Here is a 21,197-nt window from a genome sequence, read left to right on the forward strand (position 1 = left end):
ATTAAATTCTCCATTTGTATTCTGATTGATTAACCAGATTTGGGAAACATTGTCAAGAAATTTGTACCACATGGACTCAGGTACCATATTTTAAACTGTGTGAGGCAATGGGATCAAAGTTCAGAGGATGAGAGAGGTGATCTTGATTGTTAGTGCTTGCTGGCAGCACCTTGAAAGTTATTTAAACCTGCAGAAGCTTAGTGCTTGCCTTTGTGCTGCGGGAGGAACAGTATCTACAGTAAAAGATGGCTTCGGGGATTAAGCACACACAAATGCACTTAACATCATATCTAGTGCATTCAGCACGCACTGAACAGAAGTGCTTTACATTTTTGTACAGGTGTCAGAGTCACCATCATCTCATACTGCTCACACTGTCTTGAGCATTCTATCTGCCTTTCTCCAGAGCTCTGGACTTAGTCAGTTTCATTATTTTTAGCCCGTCCTGGGGAGATAACCAAAGTTAAGGCAATTTTTGGAGCAAGTCTAGGGCAGAACAAAGATAAGAGATAATTACTGGTTACTCCAATCCTTACTTTTACTGTTACTTTTTCATAGATGACAAGAAAGACAAACAGCAAATTACTAGTAACTCTCACTGTATTTCCCAAAGGAAGGTACAGGCCGAATATAAGCAAGTTAAAAGGAGGAAGAGAAAGAAAGGGTCAGAATAAAATAAAAAGTTAGGCTTTCTATGTAATTAGGGAATATGTGAAAATGGAAGTCAGGGATGGTGCCATACATCTGTAATTCCAGCATTTTTGGAGGTTGGGCCAGAAGGTTCACAACTTGAGCAACTTAGCAATTTAATGAGACCTTGTTTCAAAAATCAAATTAAAATTAAAAAGGATTTAAGATATATGCAGCATGAAGATCTCACATTTAATTCCCAATTAAAATAAATAAGCAAATAAAATTGACTGTATTATTGGCAGTTTCAGTTTTCTTGGTGCTATAAGAAACTGAAACTGGTGATTTAAAAAAAAGATTTGCATCACTGTTACTCCATATTAAACATCCTAAGGATTTTGGATTTCATATTCAGAAGTCATCAGAATAACTTAAGATCTACTTCAAATCGTTATAAGATTGGGAAAAAATGGACACTAAAAACTGAAGACAAAATTTTAATTAGATTAAAAGTACCATGCAAAACTTGGTCTTAAAAACTTGTTTGCAAACTAGATGTATCCTAATTCATTTTTCATCTCAATTTTTTTTATTTAAGCTTTGAAATATAAAAGAGCAACATTTGACTGCACTTGCTGATACAGAAAAAGACCAACTCATATTCTCAGAGATTTAGGCAACACTGCTAACATCAAGGGCTAAAGAACATCAAAAGAAAACATAATTCCCACAGGCCCTACCTGTTCTCAGCATCACCGCTGCACTTTGGGGACATCAATTCAAAGGATTTGGTAAATTTCACCACCTGCCACACAGAAAGACAGTAAAACCAGGTCAATTAAAGAGTTTAAGATGATGCAATAAACATTTTTCATCTTTACACTGATTATTACAATAACTAAGGATTAAAGTGGGGTGATTCCAAGGGAGAAAAAAAAGATTATTCTCTTCTATATTTTATATTTTACTTCTTACATAGAATACATTGCCAAAATTTTAGCATACCTGTATATAATTTTTATAGTGACCTGCAATGGTCAGGCAAAAAGACATCACTTTGGATACTGTTGAGGTTCTGTGTTTAGTGAGGAAACTAATCCATGCTTTTAAAAAACTTGTTCAATTTCACAAAATTAAATGAGGAAACTAGGATTAAAACAAGTCTGCCTGACCTTAAAGGGGCAGCCCTTTCAAACAACACTTCAAGTGTTGAATGGAAAGGCACAATTCTTGGCTTTCTTTTGACAAAATACTGTACACCATGTGATGCAAAAACACATTCCCTATGCTTGAAGGAATAGTGCTGAATGTCACTGGATTTTTCCAAGGTTGACACTTAGATTTGTCTTAGCCAGATGCAGTCATGCTTCAAAGGCCTTTTAAATTAATCATTTACAATGAATTGACAGGCACCTGAGAAAATGACTTGGAAATTGAGAATAGATTAAATATTAAAAGTTTTATCAGTGGGATAACGGACCCACACTAGGAAAATAAAACATTAGGAAAAATGAATAAAAGAAATGCCTATCTCACAGACAATTGTGTGTGACTAGCCCACTGTGGCACAGAGACAATTGCTCAATTATAAGGAAATAACCTTGACAACCACAGAACATAATTTATTTCATACTGAAATGTAAATTAAGCCACTACAGTCATTCATTGTTCAAATTTTATTTTGCACAGATGGCCACAACAATACCTTCTATCCCATTTTTTTTTCTGTAATGTGATCCTGTCTCCTTCCTACCAACTGGCAGAATCTATGTCCCCTCATCTGTCAAAGTCCTGACTGCTTCAGCCAATAGAGCACATAGGAGATAAGGTATATGCATATCAAGGTGATCATAAGAGGCAATGCAGTTTCTGCTCTGTCTGATGGGATACCTGTGTCTGGATACCCCAGTCACCATCTAAGAAGCCCAAGTAGTCCTAAGTCTCTGTGCTTAAAAGAGAGCTAAAGCATGTAGAAAGGCCATGTGTAGATGTTGTATCCTGCAGCTCCACTTGTGTCAGAGTGTGTGTGTGTGTATTGCTGAGGACTGAACCTAGAACCCCATTCATGGTAGGCAACTGCTTTACCACTGAGCTACATCCCTAGCTCTTTTATTTTTTATTTTGAAATAGGCTGGCCAGCCTGGTGACAAATTTGCAGTCTCTTGCCTCAGCCTCTCAAGTTGTTGAGATTACAGCTCCAGTCTTTAAAACAGTCTGTGATAGGCACTACACATATAAATGAACAATTTTCAAATGATTTCAGCTCCCAGTCATTAAGTCAGATCCAGTGTTCAAGTTTTTTAAACTGTAGCCCCAGATATTTTGTAGACAAACCATTCCTGCTATGTCTTCTTTAAAGTCCTATCCACTGAACGTAAGAGCAGGATAATCTAGTTGATTCAAATCAAGCTTGTTACAGCAAAAGTAACTGTAATACAAGAGAAACAGAAACCAATTACTCAGAAATCTTTTTTTTTTTTTTTTTTTTTTAAAGAGCAGAGTATTTACTGAGGTAAAGCTTCTGAATGAGAGAGAGAGACAGAAGGGGTCCCAAGCGGACTGTCAAGGACCTGGCCTTTTTTAGGGATTCTTATAGAGCAAAACTACAAGGTGAAGTGGGTCCAAGGTGGGGAAAAACTTGCAAGGTGAGCCAGAACTATGGTCAACCTCTAAGATTACAAGTGCAATTGCTCAGGTAAAATTGATTAAATTGGATCAAATGGGGAAACAAGTCACTAAACAAGTGGGTTTGAATAGAGACCAGGCCTGTGCCTGTAGGGGTTGGGTTAGCTCCTCTGGCTTCCTCAAGGTGAAAGATATCTATTTAGAATATCAATCCCTGCTGTTTATCTTTAGGGTGTGGCTACATTTGTTTTGCCTTTTGTTTTGAGATCTGGCCCACAGCAAGAGGTGTCTGTCTCCCCATAATTGCAAGGTATTTGATCTTCTGCACTGGCTCTTTTGAGAGCCTAGCTCAGTTTGCCTGCCTATAATATTTCTAATTAACTCAGCTGCCTGTAACATTCCCCCCTCTAAAGAAGTATCCTGAACTGCTGTGGGACAGTAATGGGCAATAACTGATCTGGCTTCCTCAGGCTGAAGGGGTCGTAGTTACTGACTGGCAGTCAGAGATACTCTACAGTGGGTCAGTTGAAAGATGCTGGACGATATCAGGCATTTTCATTTTGGGTAGGCATACAGCTTTAAGAATGGAGGAGACAAAGCCAAAGAAACAATTAAGTTTGCCAAATAATAGAATCAACAGAATAATTATGAGTACAGTTAACAAAGATTTCCACCAAGAGGAGCTGGTAATGGCTTCCCACAAGCACGATAAGGATAAGGTCCAGGGAATTTTAGAATCTGACATGTCATTGTTTTGCCATCTAATATCAATGTTTTGCCATGAATAACTATTGAGATATCATCAGAAGGATCAACAATGTATGTATGACATCAGGTTTTACAGTTACTCAAGTACCCTTCTGTGCTGCTGTTACAATGTCTAATGCCATCTGATTTTGGAGGACAGTGTATCTCATTAATTTTACCTCTTCATTTAGGAGAGCGAGACCAGCTATAGTTCATTTAAGGCCCACTGAGTATAGTTAGGTAAGGACATCTTATAACCCAAGGGAAGGGATAAAGATAGAGGCCAAGTAATCATACTGCATTTAGAAATCTTGATTCAGCTTCAATATTTTTAGATTTTAGAAAGCCAGCAAGCTGTAAAGAGATGATATGCTATCTCTAAATAATAAATACCTCAAACTATATCCTAAATAATTCTGAGGGTTATAAGAATAACTGGATAAAAAATAGAAGGATTTCATTTCTACTTGCAGAGTAAAAAACTGTTATAGCTATCAAACAGGGGAGTTAGTCTTATATTTCCACTTTGACCTCTTATCATATATGATTTTTCTCATTATTTTTCTTAGATGATGGTAAATTCTATTTTATCATATTCTGTTTACCATGTTGCATCCTGCCAATTTATCATAAAATGCATGTATATTTTAAATATTTTGATGAATATATACGTCAATGTTGACAATATACTGTCAAGGTAGGAATTATTCTCTATTTTACTGAAAATAAATTAAGACTTAGATTAGTTAACTAGATTTCTGAAATCTATATAAGCAGCAAATTGCAGAATTGAGATTTGAACCATGTTGGTCTGATTCCACAGCCCCAGTTTTCCTGCTATTATTTGTGGCTCGCCTAAGAGCAAATGGTACTGCAGAAGCAAATTATGTAGAAATAACTCCTTCAGAGCCAGCATATGAAGATAAGCTGCCTTTTATTGACCGTCAACAGTATAGCTGAATTTAAATAAATACAGACTAAAAATAACTTCAAGTAAAACACTTGACATAAAAATTGATCAAGTTTCAATAAACAATTCATTGTTTCTGCATTTGGAAGTCTAGCAGGAGATATTATTTAGTTTTCTGACCTGATGGTTGAAACCAATTCTCTAATGTTATTAAAAATAATTCATTTTCAATCCAGGGAACTGGTCAATCAGTGAAAAAATGTTCATCATCATTACTCATTAGAGAAATGCAAATTAAAACCACAGTGAAAGAATGAAAGAATGGCCTGGATCAAGAAAACCACCAACAACAAATGCTGGAGAGGCTGTGGGGAAAAAGAAACTCTCCTGCACTGTTGGTGGGAGCATAGACTGGTGCAACCATTGTGGAAGTCAGTCTGGAGAGTTCTCAAAGAGCTGGGTCTGGAAGCCCCATTTGTTCCAGCTATTTTACTTCTCGGCATATTTCCAGAAGAACTGAAAGCATCATAACCGCAGTGATATATGTGCATCCATGTTTATAGCAGCACAATTTGTAATAGCCAGATCTTGGAAACAACCTAAATGTCCATCAACTGAGGATGGAGAAAACGTTGTAGTATTTTTATACAATGGAGTACTACTCATAAAGAAAGATCACATTGAGATATTTATAAATAAAAGGACGTAGCTTGAGACCATATTCATAAGCGAAATAAATCAAACTTACATGTATAAATACTGTCCAGTTTCCCTAGTGTAAGAAATGGTAAGAATACATAAAATTATGTGATAACCATGATTCCACATTATATTGTTTTGAAGCCTTATAATGTTTTCATTCATTAGTTGGAATGGTTTTATTCTGGGTTGTTTGGCTTTATTGTCTGTGATAGTATGAACAGGTATTTTGAAGAAAACAAGACATTATAATAACCACTGCTGATTTAATATCATCTTGTTTTGAAGTCCTACCAAGCTTTTGTTCTTCTGTCTCCATCAATTTTATCATGTTGTATCTTACTGGATTTTAAATTTTTTTATGGACAAGGAGATAATATAGTAACCATTGTTCATTTTCTGTTAGTTGGTTTTGAATACTCTGTAATACTTTCATTCTCTTGAATGGTTTTATACTATCTTGTTATGTTTGATACTATAGTGTATGAAATTATACTCAAGTATTTCAAGGAAAGAGATGCTATGGCAGCTATTGTTATGTCGGGTTTTCTTGTGGTGAAACACTATGTTGCTTAAATTGTTCTGTTCTGATCTGTTTTGTTATGTCCTCTTTTATCTTAATCTTTTTAAAATAAAACACTCCAAAAAATACTTTATTTGACGTACTTTTTATTACTGATTAGAATAGTTTACAATTCTGTAAGAGTATATATTGACTTCTGAAAAACTGATATCAGTGAAAATAGTCATTGTCTTATGACAAAACAAATGAATTTTACTCAAATAAGGAAATTAATTACTTTTGTACAATAGAGGAAAAAGATGGAATGGTTGTTATACTATTGTCTTGGACTAGAGTAATAATTTAAAAAATCTAATCTAGAAATCTTTTACTAGTATTATTTCAGTGTCTATTTTAGAATCAACTGCCCTGCTGTTTCTCTCATTAATGAATTAAATAAATCTTTGCTACATGCTTGATTTACATTTGTGCAAAGTTAAGTTTTAAAGTTAAAAACTGTCTCTTGTCACAACAAATGTGCTCTGAGTATATGGATGCATCAAACAAGGCCTGGGATTTAGCTCAGCAGCATAAGTGCCTGCTTGGCAAGTATGGGTCATGAATTCAATTCCTGATACAAAACAAAACAAAAACAAAACAACAGGCCAAGGTTCATGCCCCAAGCCTGCTATATGGATGTATTAAGCAATGTGATAAGTATCAGAACTAGAAGCCTAAAAGTAAAAAAGGGAGTCCAGCAGAAGAGGTGGAGTGGGTTGAAAAAAGAGTTAAAATGATGTACCAATTTCTCACAAGGAATGTAATTATTATGTATTGCAAACATGTACTAATAAAATCACAAATATATTTTTTTCTGTCTTTTTGAGACAGGGTCTTACTATGCAGTTCAGGCTGATCTTGGGCTTATTTTATAGCAAAAACAAAAATATTAAGAACATTTAATGAAATCATAAAAATGTTGGACCTAGGAATTATACATCATGACATGGTCAAAGTCCTTCATTTTTCAGATTACAAAACATATATTGGAGGAAATTATTTGCCTAAAGTCATGTAACTCTTAGAAGTAGATTCTCTTTTGACTACCAAGATTAATCAAGTTGTGCTAAAGTACTATGTTACACATCAATCCTGATTTTTCTCAAAATCATTTATGAAGTTTATTTTCTAATGGCAAATAAATTTACAACTCTCTAGAACATCTTTCTGCTATGAAAAGAAAAAGAAAAAAATCCTGTACTCATGGAGCTTACTTAATGGTGGGGCGCTTAGTTCACTTAGGATCTTAAAAGCTAGTTCCTAGAAAAATAAGGGCACGTCTGTTACATACCACAGGAAAGCAAAATACAGAAAATAAAGATCTTTAAAATTCTTTTTTGCCACATGAAAGGCAGAAGCTTATAAAAATAGAATAGGAAATCCTGAAACTTTAAGCTATAGAATTTATAGATCTAGAGTTACAAACAAAATAAATAGGTACACAAATATCTCTTATTACAATGTTACGTGTTTGAACTCTTAAAACATAAAAGAGGAGCTTTTAGAATCACTAAAAAGAAAAAAAACTTCGTTGAAAAGGCCAAAAACGTCTTGTTTAGTTTTCTAAATACATGTTTAATAAATAAAGAGAAAAGCAAGGGATATGCATTTTCATTTTCAGACATTCCTATCATGGAGAGTACCAACTATTCCCTCAGCAAATCACTCCACGGCATTCTGATTGAAGTCAAACACTGGGACGAACACTAGGACTGACCTTACTGCAGCAAGAATTTAACCTTCCCCAGAGAGATTTGGCCATTTATTCCTGAGTCTGGGAGGAAATCCCTGAGCCCATGGAATGTCTTGTCTAATTAAGAGTCTGTTTACTTGGAGGCTTTGGGACAGCTGGATAGTAACAACATGATCTTTGAGTCACACCAACAATGCAGTTTAGGGTGCGGCTTTGGTCATGATCTAATAGTTCTGCTGCCTGTAGCTCAATCAGAAACTCACAAGAGAGAAATTAATAGGGAACATCAGTTTCATTCAAAGTTGGCCTTGAAGAAGACAGAGGAGGCTTTTTGTCTCAGACCTCCAACTTAGGGAATTTTAGAGAGTAAAGAGCTTTTATAGGAGAAATAATAGAATGATGAGTCAATGTGTAGGAAATTCATGCCAGGGATGTATCTTTTTCCTTTCTTCTAGAGGAAACATTGCAATAGACTTAGACCACTGACAGCTGGTTAACTAAAACTTAAGAAAGGCATTCTCTCCAGCAAAAAGCATTAGGGAGAGGTAGCAGGCAAAAGGAAGACAAAAAGGAACAAAGAATAGTTTCAAATGAATCTCTCAGAATACTATCATTGACCTCTGCAGAAAAAAAGACAGAGACAGCCACATCGATGGCCAATTAGACTTCTGTGATCCCAGTGAAGATAGACACTAAAGCTCAGTCCTTAGTTGGCAAAATTTGAAGTGTGTCATCACAAATCGTTACCAAGAGAAGTTTACATTGTCCACAACTTAATAGATAGAGGGTAAATTTTAAACTGTATCCTTCTTTTTCTGTGGTAGACTATAATGGTGAGTACAATTAACTTTCATTAAGTTCTAGCAAATTATTGAAATTGAGGCCAGTCTTGGGCCCCACCCCAAACTTATAATTGGCACGAGAAGTGAAGGGAGTGTTGTAAACCACGTTCTCTAACTTTGAACATATCTTAAGTTCCTGTGGATGAATAACTAATGATGACAGGGCTTCAGTTAAATTTTGATTATTCAGTGTGTATCAAGTATTGAATAGTTATAGGGAAATACCAAAGAAATAACAAACAAGGCCTCTAACCTTTAAAGATTTAACATTTGTGGTGGTTTATTTAACCCACCAAGTGAATTAGGCTGAGAGATATATAAATGGCTTGCAAAACATATAGGTTGTGGCTATTCAAGTGTTTCTGGAAGACATTAGCATTTGAATCAATAGACTGAGTAAAGAAAATCACCCTCACCAATGTGAGTGGACACCAACCAATTTATTGAGGGCCTGGACAGAACAGAAAAGAAGAAGAAGGGTAAATTCAGTTTCTGATTGAGCTGGCAGGTCCATCTTCTCCTACCCACAGACACTGGCACTTCTTGTTTGTGGGTCTTTGGACTCAGACTGAATTACACCACCAGCTTTCCTGGTTCTTCAGCTTGCAAACTATGGGACTCCTCCTCAGCCTCCATAATCATATAAACCAATACATATTCCTGTTTCTCTAGAGAACCCTAATAAAACATTTTAAAGGGTAAAATTTTAAAGTACATGATCAGAAAAAATTTGTTGGTTCACTGATGTGATTCCTTTTACTAAATCAAAAGAATTACAAAAATCTATACTTTTTTTTTCATCTGGGATGTTGGTAGGATCAGGGCACAGCTTTAGACTAAAAGTTTTATCTCTATGCAAAATAACTTAATATCTAATTTGTTGGTTTTGTTTGACTTTGCTTACAAAGTTTATTTACTTATTTATTTATTTTTTCACTGGGAATCAAACTCATGACCTTGTGCTTGCCGGTCAGGTGTTTATGCCGCTGAGCTAAATCCCTGGCCTTGCTTACAAAATGTGCTTTCTTTTTTTCAAATGTTGCCTTTCCTGCTGTTATGTGTCTAACACATCATGAACACTCTAAATATTTTTTACTATAAATTTTACGTTTTTGCTCAAAGGTATCTTAAATCCTTTCAGTAGTGAAATGAATAGAGGTACAGAGAAGATAGAGAACTTATATATTTGAAAATGTAAAAGAATTTTCAAATAATATAACATAAATTTATTCCTTAAAACTAATTAGAATAACTCAAGTATTTATGGGCCATTGCATTGTGCAGAACAGTATTATTCAGATGTAGGGTAAGGGAAATAGTAGATTAGAGAAATACAGCATTTAAAGGCTTTTAGCTGACAGCAAAGCAATATAAGAATAAAAGAGTAGCCCAGGTGAGTTTTTTCAAGCGAGTACTAAAACATAAGCAGAGGAATAGAACTGTTGAGGACAAAACCACTGCTGAATCAAAGCCAGCTGAGATCAACGAAGTACTAAAAAATCAGCTTTGGGTCCATAATGAGTGTAAAGTTAGTCTGAATCCAGATCACCTGGCTTTGAAGGCCATTGTAGAGTAAATTTGAGATGGTCAGACAAACCTAAGTCTAAATCATATATTCAGGAGTCCTGGACTCGTAGTAGAATCTTAGAGATTCTCTCATTAGGGAACAACCTGAGGTCACACTTGTAGCCATACTGACCATCTAGTGTTGGCAGATTATTGGGCAGTACTATTCATATGCAGGTAGTTGTCCATATTGAAAACAGCAAGATGTATAGTTGAGAAGTAATATAATTCTAGAGAAGAAATCTCATCTGCCTGCCTCCATGTTCTCTAGAACAGGGGAAGATAAGAAAAGTCCGTGGGCCAAATGCCAGCCCATGACCTATTTTTATAAATAATGTTTTATTGAAACAAAGCTACATACATTAGTATAATACAGTCTATGTCTGCCTCTATTACAATAGAGTTGAAGACCTACAACTTATACCACATGGGCCACAGTACCTAAACAACTACTATCCATACTAGTTGGACCTTTTTTTAAAGAAATGTTTGCCAACCTGTGGTCTACAGTTATCTTTAGGCCAAGCCAGCTAGTTGTTTTCTGCTAAATTGTTAAAAGACTGGTGATAGATTAATGTAACCTTATTTCCTTGTAATTTATCTGTAATTCTGAAAGAAGATTTTTGCAATCACAATTATTAACTCAAAACAGTATTAAAATTATGGAAATTTAGGCACTGACGCAAGTAATAGAGGGTGAGCTGAGGTCATGCAACAGTTGTCACGGGACAGTTCCACTTTCACCAAGTTCTGGCAACAGTTGTTAAAAATACCTCCTTTCATTCTCAAATGTTTCTTGGAATAGCAAATTCTGTCCTACCAGGCCTGTGGCTGCTCCTCAAAGTACCACATAATTCATATTTTTAAAAAGAAATTATTGAAAGTATAGTGCATTCAAATAGAAATTATATTCGGATACCTGGGCTTAAAAATAAAACAGCAAAAACAGCTTTAATATTTTTATATTATTTAATGGGCTATCTAGTGTGACACTGCAGAAATTATACCAGAAAGAAAGAGGAACCAAGGCACTGTGGCCTTTGCATACAATCCCAGCCTGCATGACGCTATAGATGGAGGATTAGGAGTTTGAGACCAGCCTGGGCTACACAGAGTGACCCTAATGTAGCGTGGGAAGGAGTATGGAAAAGCATAAATAAAAGACTTTATTCTTTATTCCAGGCTTGGACCAATTCTATGATTTCTACTTTCATCCAATTTAAAGATTTACTATGTAAATTCAGTTCCAATTTCATTATGCACTTACTAAATGAACATGGATTAAATAAATGCACAATATACTAAGTGAAAAGAGAATCTGATCAGAGAAACAGAAGCGGTTTACGGGTGAATAAAACTGAACAAGTGGTTCTGAGCTCCTTTAACTATTGATCAGCCCTTGCAATTGCACCCTGGGGAAAGCAATGCACATGTCTTATAAAGTAAACAAAACATCCCCTGGTTGTACTTTGGAAAAGCTCCACAGACAGAAGTCGTTTTAATTTGGACATTTATCAAGTGCTAGTTTGTTCGGTTTCTCTCTGTTCTTCTAATTTAAAAACAATGTTAAAAAACAAAAACTATGCTCAAGTAGGTATTTCTGCCACCAAAAAGAAAATGATTGCTAAGTAAACACCAGTTTAAAAAATTGTTTTCTTAATTCTTATTTTTTCATAAGAAGACTACTCAAAAGGGCAAAAATAAGTTAAATAACCATCTGCTACATTTATCTTGATGAATTTCTTTGTTATGCAACGTAGTAATTTATCATTATTCCACTGGTCAAAAATTATCAAGTATTTAGTTCATCAGGTATTATTATAAGCTCTGGAAAAATCAGTACAGTACAGAACATAGGGAAAAGTGTACACAGATGCATAATTTGTCTGATGTCTTCAAAAGGCTACCTGTGCACAGGAGGGTTGTTGAGGAGGTCTTTGCGTGGGCTACATCCTAAAGGATAAGTGGCAAACTCTAGGCTAAGCCATGGAGAAGTCTTCCAGGCTGAGAGACTAAAAGAGTCAGTTCTAGCAGAGAACAGAGAGAATGTTCAAGAGTTTAATGGATCACAACTCAGAAAAGGGAGAAGTAATGAACTATGGGTAATGTAAAGATAAAAGTTAAGGAGCACCCAGAGACTAACAACCTTAGAAAGTGATTAACACTTCTGAGGTGATGAGAGAGGGAGAAGGAGAGGGAGGGGGAGGGGACAGAGAGAGGGGGGGGAGGGGGAGAGAGGGGGAGGGGGGGAGGGAGAGGGAGGGGGAGAGGGAGAGGGAAGGGGAGGGGAGAGGGAGGGGAGAGGGAGAGGGAGAGGGATGGGGAGAGGAGAGAGGGGAGGGGGAGGGAGAGAGGGAGGGAGAGGGGAAGAGGGAGGAGAGGGAGAGGGAAAATCTGGCCACTAGCACTAGCAAAGCTGAACAAGGGCAACAGTGAAACCTCCAGCCCTGAAGGCTTTTGCTGACCCCTCATTAGTCAAGTGGAACTGGATGCCAGAGGACAAGACAGCCCAAATGGTGTCCTGTATAAAGATCAACCATCAAGAGTATTGAACTAGAAAGAAAAAGACAAACTACAGTGGGGCAGTTTGCAAAGAACAGTCAGAATAGAATTCACAGTGCTGAACTTAACCCAGTCCTGCGCTTCCCAAGACTAACCATGATAAAGAGGTCAACATGCCGGTGTTCCAGGCTTGGCTGTGCTCATAGGAGGCCCTCACATATTCCACAATAAGACCTGCCTCCATCTTCATGAAACCTTTAGGAGCCCTAAATGATAACGATAACCCAGTGGTCTGTATGTTTTTTCATGAATCTTCTTATGAAAAAAATAAGAATTAAGACATTTTTTTAAACTGGTGTTTATTTAATAATCGTTTTCATTTTGGTGGCAGAACACTTTTCCTTGAGATGCTCTTTACTAATGAACTTTCTCCTTATTGCAGTGGACTAAGTACGATTTTCTCCTTCATTGTCCAGTGTGTTTTGTCTTTTACAGGTACAATGTGTGCAAAGATGCAGAGACACATACGTAGGCTGACCCCAGAGAAATTGAGTAAAGGTGGAAGATAGGGACAGAGCAAACTTGAAGCAGACGTAATGGGCTTCAAATGTTGGGCGGTATGAACTTTATTGACTACGCAAGTGTTAACCATGCTGCTCATTGTTCTGAAGCATATAAAGGGCAGAAACATGTTTAGTAAAATATCTAGAAGCACTATACGAATTGACTGAAGCCAAGTATGGTGATACATGCCTGTAATTCCAGCACTCTGATAGGTTGAGACAGGAGGATTACAATTTCGAGTCTGCGCAACTTAGTAACTTTGTGAGACCCAGTCTCAAAAAAAAAAAAAAAAAAAAAAAAGGGAAAGCTAAAGATATATCTCAGTGCAAAGGTCCTGGGCCCAATCCACCAAAAAAAAAAAAAAAAAAAAGACTTGATTGAAGGGGAGAATTCTCTGTCTACAAGCAAATAAATTATTCAGGAGGAAATGCTCACATGAAAGATTAATAAAGACAGAATGAAGAGAGTGGTAGAAAGAGTGAGAATAAAGGGCTAGGAATGACGTTTGAATAAAGAAAGGAGAACACAGAGATAAGTGAATGTACTTGGCAAGAAAGACTTAACACTCTGATTTGTAATCTGAGTTACTTGCTACATGACAGTGACTCTCTTAACTGCAATAGAGAAAAATTGGGACAGAATATGGTAAAGATGGCCAGTAGAGACTATAATTCCATAGTTGGAGATATTATATATGTATATATATATATATATGGAATATATAAACATGATATATATTGATATATATTCATTAATTTTATTAACGAAGTAAGGTGGCTCTGTAGGGCAATAGCACATTAGACTTGTACTAAAGTGAGTTAATATATATGAGTTAATATATTAACAATGTGATGAGTATGTGTGTCTAAATCAATGATTGTTGGGGTAATAATTGAATATTTGCTTGTTTATTTACTCTTTTGGTACCAGGAATTGAACTCATGATATCACGCTTGCCATGCAGGTGCTGTGCTGCTATATCCCTAGCCAAAGCTTTTTTTAGAGGTCTCCATTTGCACTCTGCAACAATACTTGGAATAAAAGGCAAATAGAATTTAGGTTGACTTCATTACAAGAATAAGGAAAATTAAAGAAAAAAAGGCAGGGTAATGAAAGAAAAATCAAGGAAGGGGAAAAAAAAGGTAAAGTTATGGAAGGAAAGTATGAAGCAGTATTTACAATCCACATAGGGCAGAACTGAATTAGGGGCTATTTCAGAACAGTGAAAGGCACTCACCCTGCCACGCCATCTCATTCCCTCAAGTAGAGAATTCAGGAAGATCAGCTAGTCCATGGCTTAATTATATGTATATTTATATAAGAACCAAGAAATTAAGGAACATATTAGAAAACAACTGTGCATGACTAGCTGTGCATCAGTTTTTAAAAAGAGTTAGAAACCAGCCTCATATTCATAAGCTTAGTTATAGAGTACTTCATAGCATTTTGGATAAAGAAATAGCTGCCAGCCATTAGGATGATCCATCAAGAGAGAACACTGGGCATAGTGAGACCTTGTCTCAAAAACATTCCATATATATGTATATATATACCAGAAAATACCAGGGCTGAGATACTGCCTTAGGACCTAACACAATAATGTCCGCATTTGCTTTCCTTCAGTGAATACTAAGAAAAAAAAAATAGAGATAATGGTAAATATAGGAGCTAGAAGGGAGTGAAAGAAAGTGATAGGAATTGCTTAGACATGTTCATGGGATGGAATAACATTAAGCAGGGAATATTCACTTCAAAGCATTAAATACTTCTTGATGTTGACAACAGCAGCCAGCAAAGATTTTTTTTTTGACCTAATAGAAAACACCATTGACAAAATCACTTAAAATCAACTGACTAAAACACTTAAGGGAAGCAAAAGACAGTGAAATATTTATTTTGGCAGGAGAAAAGGCTAGAAATAGGCTCCTGGTTTCTATTTTTGGCATCCCCTCAGTAAGCTGACCAGTTTACCTGTGAATGCCTAGTTAAAAGACGATCAAAGCAGGTTCTAAACAATAAGATTTAGATGAATGAAGGCTTCTACATCTAGACAAATTTGTTTCTCCCCTTTTCCCACAGGCAATAAAATACCATACACTTGTAACAACTACAGACACCTAAGAAACACAAAAAATAAACAAGTGAATGAAGGTTTTCAAGGAATAACTAAATCAAACAGAGAGAGACAAAGTTATTTTTGAAGAAAGGAGTTGTGGTGGATGGACAACTGGTGTTTGACGACTGGTGATCAACTTGTAACACAAGCTGAACTCAGTCGGTGTGTTACTGTGTGGATGGTTAACCTGACGACTGTTGAAAACATAAAAAGGAGAACTGGAGGGGAAGAAATGGTGGTGTTGGTTCTTCTGGTTGTTGTTGGTTCTCTTGTTGCTGTTGGTTCTTTTGGAGGAGCTTGTCCAGCTTCTTTCTTGATATGAACTTGGCTGTTCTCTTGACAGAGGAGCGTGGGACCTTGTTATTGAGAGTGACTATGGTTCACTTTGGGGGAGCTCTGGTCCTTACTTGGAGCATCATTTCCTGTCTCTGGAGGGGAAGATAGCATGCTGTTCAGTCTCCTAGAGAAGCTAGTCGCGCTGGCATCCTGTTATGAATTCAACTGTACGCATTGTTGGAGGAGCGTGGGCTCACTGTTGCCAAGGATGGCTGTGGTACTTTTTAGGGGAGCTCTGGTCCTTACTTTGAGCATTGCTTCCTGGCCCCAGTGCAGAATGCTCAGCCTGCTGGCACAGATCCTTCATCCTGGTGGCATAGACTTTCTAGCTTCCACTACTGACCTGTGGGTCTTCCCAGTGCTGACTCATGAAACAGACTTGCATGAGACATTGTCATAGACTCTAGTTTTCCAGCTGGACTCATGTAGGACGTTGCCATGGGGTCCAAACCCTCAGCTGGATTCTTTGCGTCTTAGTGTGTGGACAGTTTTCCTGTACTTTTTGTATTTGATTCTTTGGGTGACTATCATAAAATAATACTAATAATAAATCATGTGTCCTGTACTTCATTGTTTTCCTTGCAAACCCTGACTACAACAGGAGTGTTCTTTTCCTGAAATGATACTGTTTTGTGTTTTGATTATAAAATAGTGCTTGGAATGCCAGTAGAGATGGTGTTATTAGCTTTCACACAGTTAATTTCTTCCAAAAACAGAGCAAACATTTATAACAGGAAGACAAAACCAGAAAGATATCTAGAGGTTAAAAGAAAGGCGAGGAGAAGAGAGAAGGTGGTGCCCCTGACATTGCTGACTTGCTCTTAGGAGGTGGGATCTGGAGGGAAGAGGTAGGTTACTGTGGTGTGGCCTGGGAGGAGAGGCTATGTTCTTTCCTAGCTCTCCTCTGATGTCTACCCAAACTGTCCAAACTGAGGTAAGCAGTAATTTCTCTGCCATTTTTCTGTGTTATACCATCTTGGAACAGCCAACTAAAGACTGAAACCTCTAGAAACTGTGAGCCAAAATAAACCTCTCATCCTATAAACAGGTGTTGAGTATTTTATCCCAGAAAAGAGAAAATGTCTAAAACAGCTAAATTAGCAACATACTTAATTGGACAAGGAAATATTTATGAGTCTCAGTTACATTAAATATTTTAACATTTCTGATTGAGGAAATGATAGATGAGGAACAGGAGTATATTAGGAACATAAACGATTTGACTAACATCCTTGTTGGCTAGTGGATCACTGGGAAATTCAGTTGGACAAGTTCCTATTGGGAAAGACTTTCCAGATTTGTTGTATATATGAGTAAAAGGAAAAGCAAATGAGAAGAAGTTTCCTTTTTCTTTCTTGAGACCCAAGAGTAAAATGTGATGATTTGAAATGTGAACAACATTGAAGGCCTGCCCCATCAGATATCAGACTTACTATAGAATTACAAAATTGAGACAACATGACACTGGTGCACAAATAAACAAGTAACCCAGTAGGCAAAAATAGTGAGTTTTTAAACAGACACAAATATACATAGATACTTGGTATTATATAGAAGTAGAAAACAGTTCTCAGATAATTAGTTTTGTACACATATATGTATAAACATATATATACAACTACACACAAAAGACAACTTCCCCATGGACATAAAATATAGATATATGGATATAGATAGAAGGATGCCATTATAGCTGGAAAGATTCGTATAACAAACCCTTAAAGCACAAATCAAAAAGAAAAATTGATAAATTTGACACATTAAAATTAAAACAACTTACAAAATCAAAGACATTTGTTGTAAGAGTTATTCTACATGTGTCTGGTGTGCACAGTCTTACTGTGAGGCCCTGATCTGCCCACATGCAGTTCATTTCTCAGAGTTATGTTTGTATAATATTATATATTTATATAATACAATTAAGTAATATGCCTCATTGCTTCTAGCTTTAGTTCTATACTGAATCCATTCAATACTGAATGACAGTCTTATTGATTTTGCCTTCATTTATCACTTGAGAGGCTAGATTTCACCCTCATGTTTTTTCAGTAAAGTCCTCTTAGAACTATAATTTCTGAACTGTCCTTTGCATATTGAAGATATCTATCTGTGGCTTTAATAACTTAAAATGAATTTTATAGATTTTAAATTACAGGGTCATATTTTCTTTTTCTGAGAACTTTATAGATTATCTTCCAGCACCAAAGAATGCTAGTATGATATGATGATGTCTGAAATGATGATGAATTTTTTTTCGAAGGTGACTTGATTTTTTTGCTTAGACACAGATTTTCTTTTCAATATCTTTGAAGTTCATTAACATGAAATGTGTTTGGATGTTAAACAGTTAGTGCCATCTTCTCCTGAAAATTTGTGTTCTTTCTGTTTTATATATCCAACTTTGCTTCTATTTCAATAAAATATATCCTAGTATTAGAATTCTGAGTGTGCTTTTCTATTCCATTTGTCATGTTCTCTTCAGACACAAATTATCCTCATTTTGGAATTCAGACTCCATTCTTATTCTCTCTCTTATCATTTTATAACATATGATTTTCTACTTCATTTTCAGTTTTATTCTTTATGCCCCTGAAAGCACTTAGAAGTTTCTTTTCTTCCTTTCTTTTTAAAAATGTAATATATTTTTCTTTGTGCTTACACATTTTTTTCCTGCTTCTTTCCAAGTTCTACCAATTTGGTTTTCTGGTGTTTTATATTATGTATCGTTTCTTTCTTCAGCCAGCCTATCTGTTTTTTTAAAAAATACTTTTATTTTTTCTGAGATATCACATAATCTTTAATTTACTTCTTAGAAAACTATTATCAATTATTCTGTGAAAACTTAGCTTGTTTTCACAATTCTTTCCCTTTTGTTTCTTATGGTAGTTTACAAAACCCCTACTAATTAGTAGCTGTTCATTAACTTTAAATGAATAATTGAGGAAAGGATAACTAGGACATGGCTCCACAAACACTGCCTGGTAGCTAAATCTGGGCTACCACCTCTTTTTTTTTTTTAGTGGTACCAGGAATTGAACTCATGACCTTGCACTTGCCAGGCAGGCACATATGCCACTGAGCTAAATCCCCAGCCCCTGACCACCTATTTTTGTAAAGTTTTATTGGACCATAGCTACTTTCTTTCTTGATCTCTTGTCCACTGTGTTTGCACACCACAATGGCAGAATTAAGTAGATGCACCAGAGACTGTGTGACTCAGGAAGTTTAAAGTATTTATTTCCTGAATATTTTTGGAAAAAAGTGTGCCAATTCCCACTCTAAGGAATATACTGGTTGCAACAAATCTAAAGCTGAAACTAGCACAAGTATATGGGAAACTCTTTGTGGTGATAAATATCAAGGCACTAGAAGCACCCTACTAGTAATAGGATTGCTGATAATAATAAGGAAGGAAAGGTCATAAGTAATAAAAGAAAGATATAATTGAATTATGGGTTTCCTGGGTGATGTTGAGATCTTATATTCTTCCTTTACAATTATTAAAATATTTCTATTGTTGAAATACTTACAGTAAAGATACTTTGTCAACTCTGAAACTCTTTTAATATATTTTTTTACCCTCAACGACAACTTTTTAAACACTAAAAGAACAGCCTTTACTGCATTCTCACATGTATTGAAGTCTTTTGGAATCTATTTAGTTCAGCTGATTTCTTTATAAGGAATTCATCTTTAGTCTTATAATACTTTCAACAGCTTCACAGGCAAAATCTCACCCATTCATTTTCTTTGTTACCTTGTAAAAAATGTTATGGCTATTCATAAATGTTTATTTTTCCATATAAAATTTTAGGAATTGAAAAATCATTATTCCAATTCTACTTTTTTTTTTCACATTTAAGGGCTAAAAATCTACCTAGGTCTGTTCTTTGTCAATCAAGTAAAATTGTGTTTATGGGTGTTGCTTTGGTGTCCACTTTGATAGCCATTCATAATCCTCATTAAATCTAGATAGCAATGGCTTTTAATGGCAGTCTCTCCATTTAGCATGCCAAGATGTGAAAGGACAACTCAGCCAAAGAACTTTGTCTCTACATCATTGTTTGTTTGCTGATACTACTAATAGTGATGACATAGGAATATACCTCTGTTTCAACTTTTCTGCCTTTCCCACTAGTAGTCGTGGCAAAAAAATTTAAAAAAAATCATAGCTTCAAATGCATGGTTATCTAATATCTTGGCTTATCTTGGTCTTACTGAGTGAAGAGAAATTGTTTTGAGCTACATATAAAATAAAATATGTAATACAGTTCATGTATATATGTAACAAACCTATCTTAACATATTACATTTTTTAATGAACTAATGCAACAAATTTAAAACTTGATAATTGTTATGGTTTAGAGCTAAAATGTCTTCAAAAAGAGTCTCCTGTGTTTAGAAGGTGATTAGATCCTGGGGACATTGTACTCATTAGTGGATTCATCAATTGATAGTGATGCACCAGGGATTTAGCTCAGTGGCATAGGTGCTTGCCTGGCAAGTGCATGGTCATGAGTTTGATCCCTGGTACCAAAAAAAGTCCCCCCAAAATTGATAGTGATGTTAGAAGGTAGTGCCTGATTGGAGGTGGCTCACTACGGGTATGACTTGAAAAAGCTACGTTCTGTCCCAGGTTCTACCTTTCTCTTTCTGCTTCCTAGCTGTTGTAAAAGAGATGACTTTTCTCCATCAGGCTTTTTTACCATGTAATTTCTACCTGGAGCTTGCTGACAATGAAATTAACCCACTAAAACTGTGAGCCAAAATAAACCTTTCCTTTAGTTTGCAGGTGTCAGTATTTTGTCTCAGTAACAGGAAAGTGACTAATATAAAAATTGGTACCAAGAATGGAGCCATTACTGTACTATAACTGGTCATCTGGTTCAAAAGTTTTTGGAACTGATTTTCAGGAGAAGAATGGAAAGGTTTGGAGATGTAGGCTACAGAAATCCTAAAGTTTTGTGAGCAATGCTTTATGTGTGACACTGGGCATAACTTAAAAGACCAGAATATGATACAAATGTAGACAATAAAGGCCAGGCTCAGGAGGTTTCATTTGGGAACAAGGACTCCATTATAGTTGAACTAGAAGCCATGTATGTTACACTCGGCAGAAAATTTGTGTACATTTTGCCCATGTTCTGAGACTTCTCAGAGACTGACATTAGGACAATAGACTAATTAATCTGCTGGAGGAAATTGCAAGGCAGCCCAATATTCAACCTATTCTATGGGTACTGCTTGCTAATTTCACCCATATCTTCACCGAGAATGAGGAGCAAACAGAGATAAATGATTTTAAAAGTTTGCAGTTTCACCAGAAAAGAAGAACCCACAAAGTTGGGGCAAATGAGCACAGAGTTACTGAAAAGGTTTGCATTAAAGAAGCCAAGCATTTGTAC

The 21,197-nt window shown here is 36.0% G+C and overlaps 1 protein-coding gene across 1 annotated transcript in view; it reads right to left on the reverse strand.

Moving 5' to 3' along the window:
- Positions 1-21,197, reverse strand: part of Pde11a (phosphodiesterase 11A) — a 386,279-nt gene that overhangs the window by 222,304 nt on the left and 142,778 nt on the right. Inside the window, exon 5 of the mRNA XM_063259356.1 lies at positions 1,371-1,435. Coding sequence (XP_063115426.1) covers positions 1,371-1,435 — 65 coding nt within the window. The remainder of the gene's footprint in view (positions 1-1,370; positions 1,436-21,197) is intronic.

Source organism: Cavia porcellus, unplaced genomic scaffold, assembly GCF_034190915.1.
Source record: "Cavia porcellus strain 051 isolate PalLab524CR breed Dunkin Hartley unplaced genomic scaffold, mCavPor4.1 scaffold_12, whole genome shotgun sequence".
Classification (NCBI taxonomy): Eukaryota; Metazoa; Chordata; class Mammalia; order Rodentia; family Caviidae; genus Cavia; species Cavia porcellus.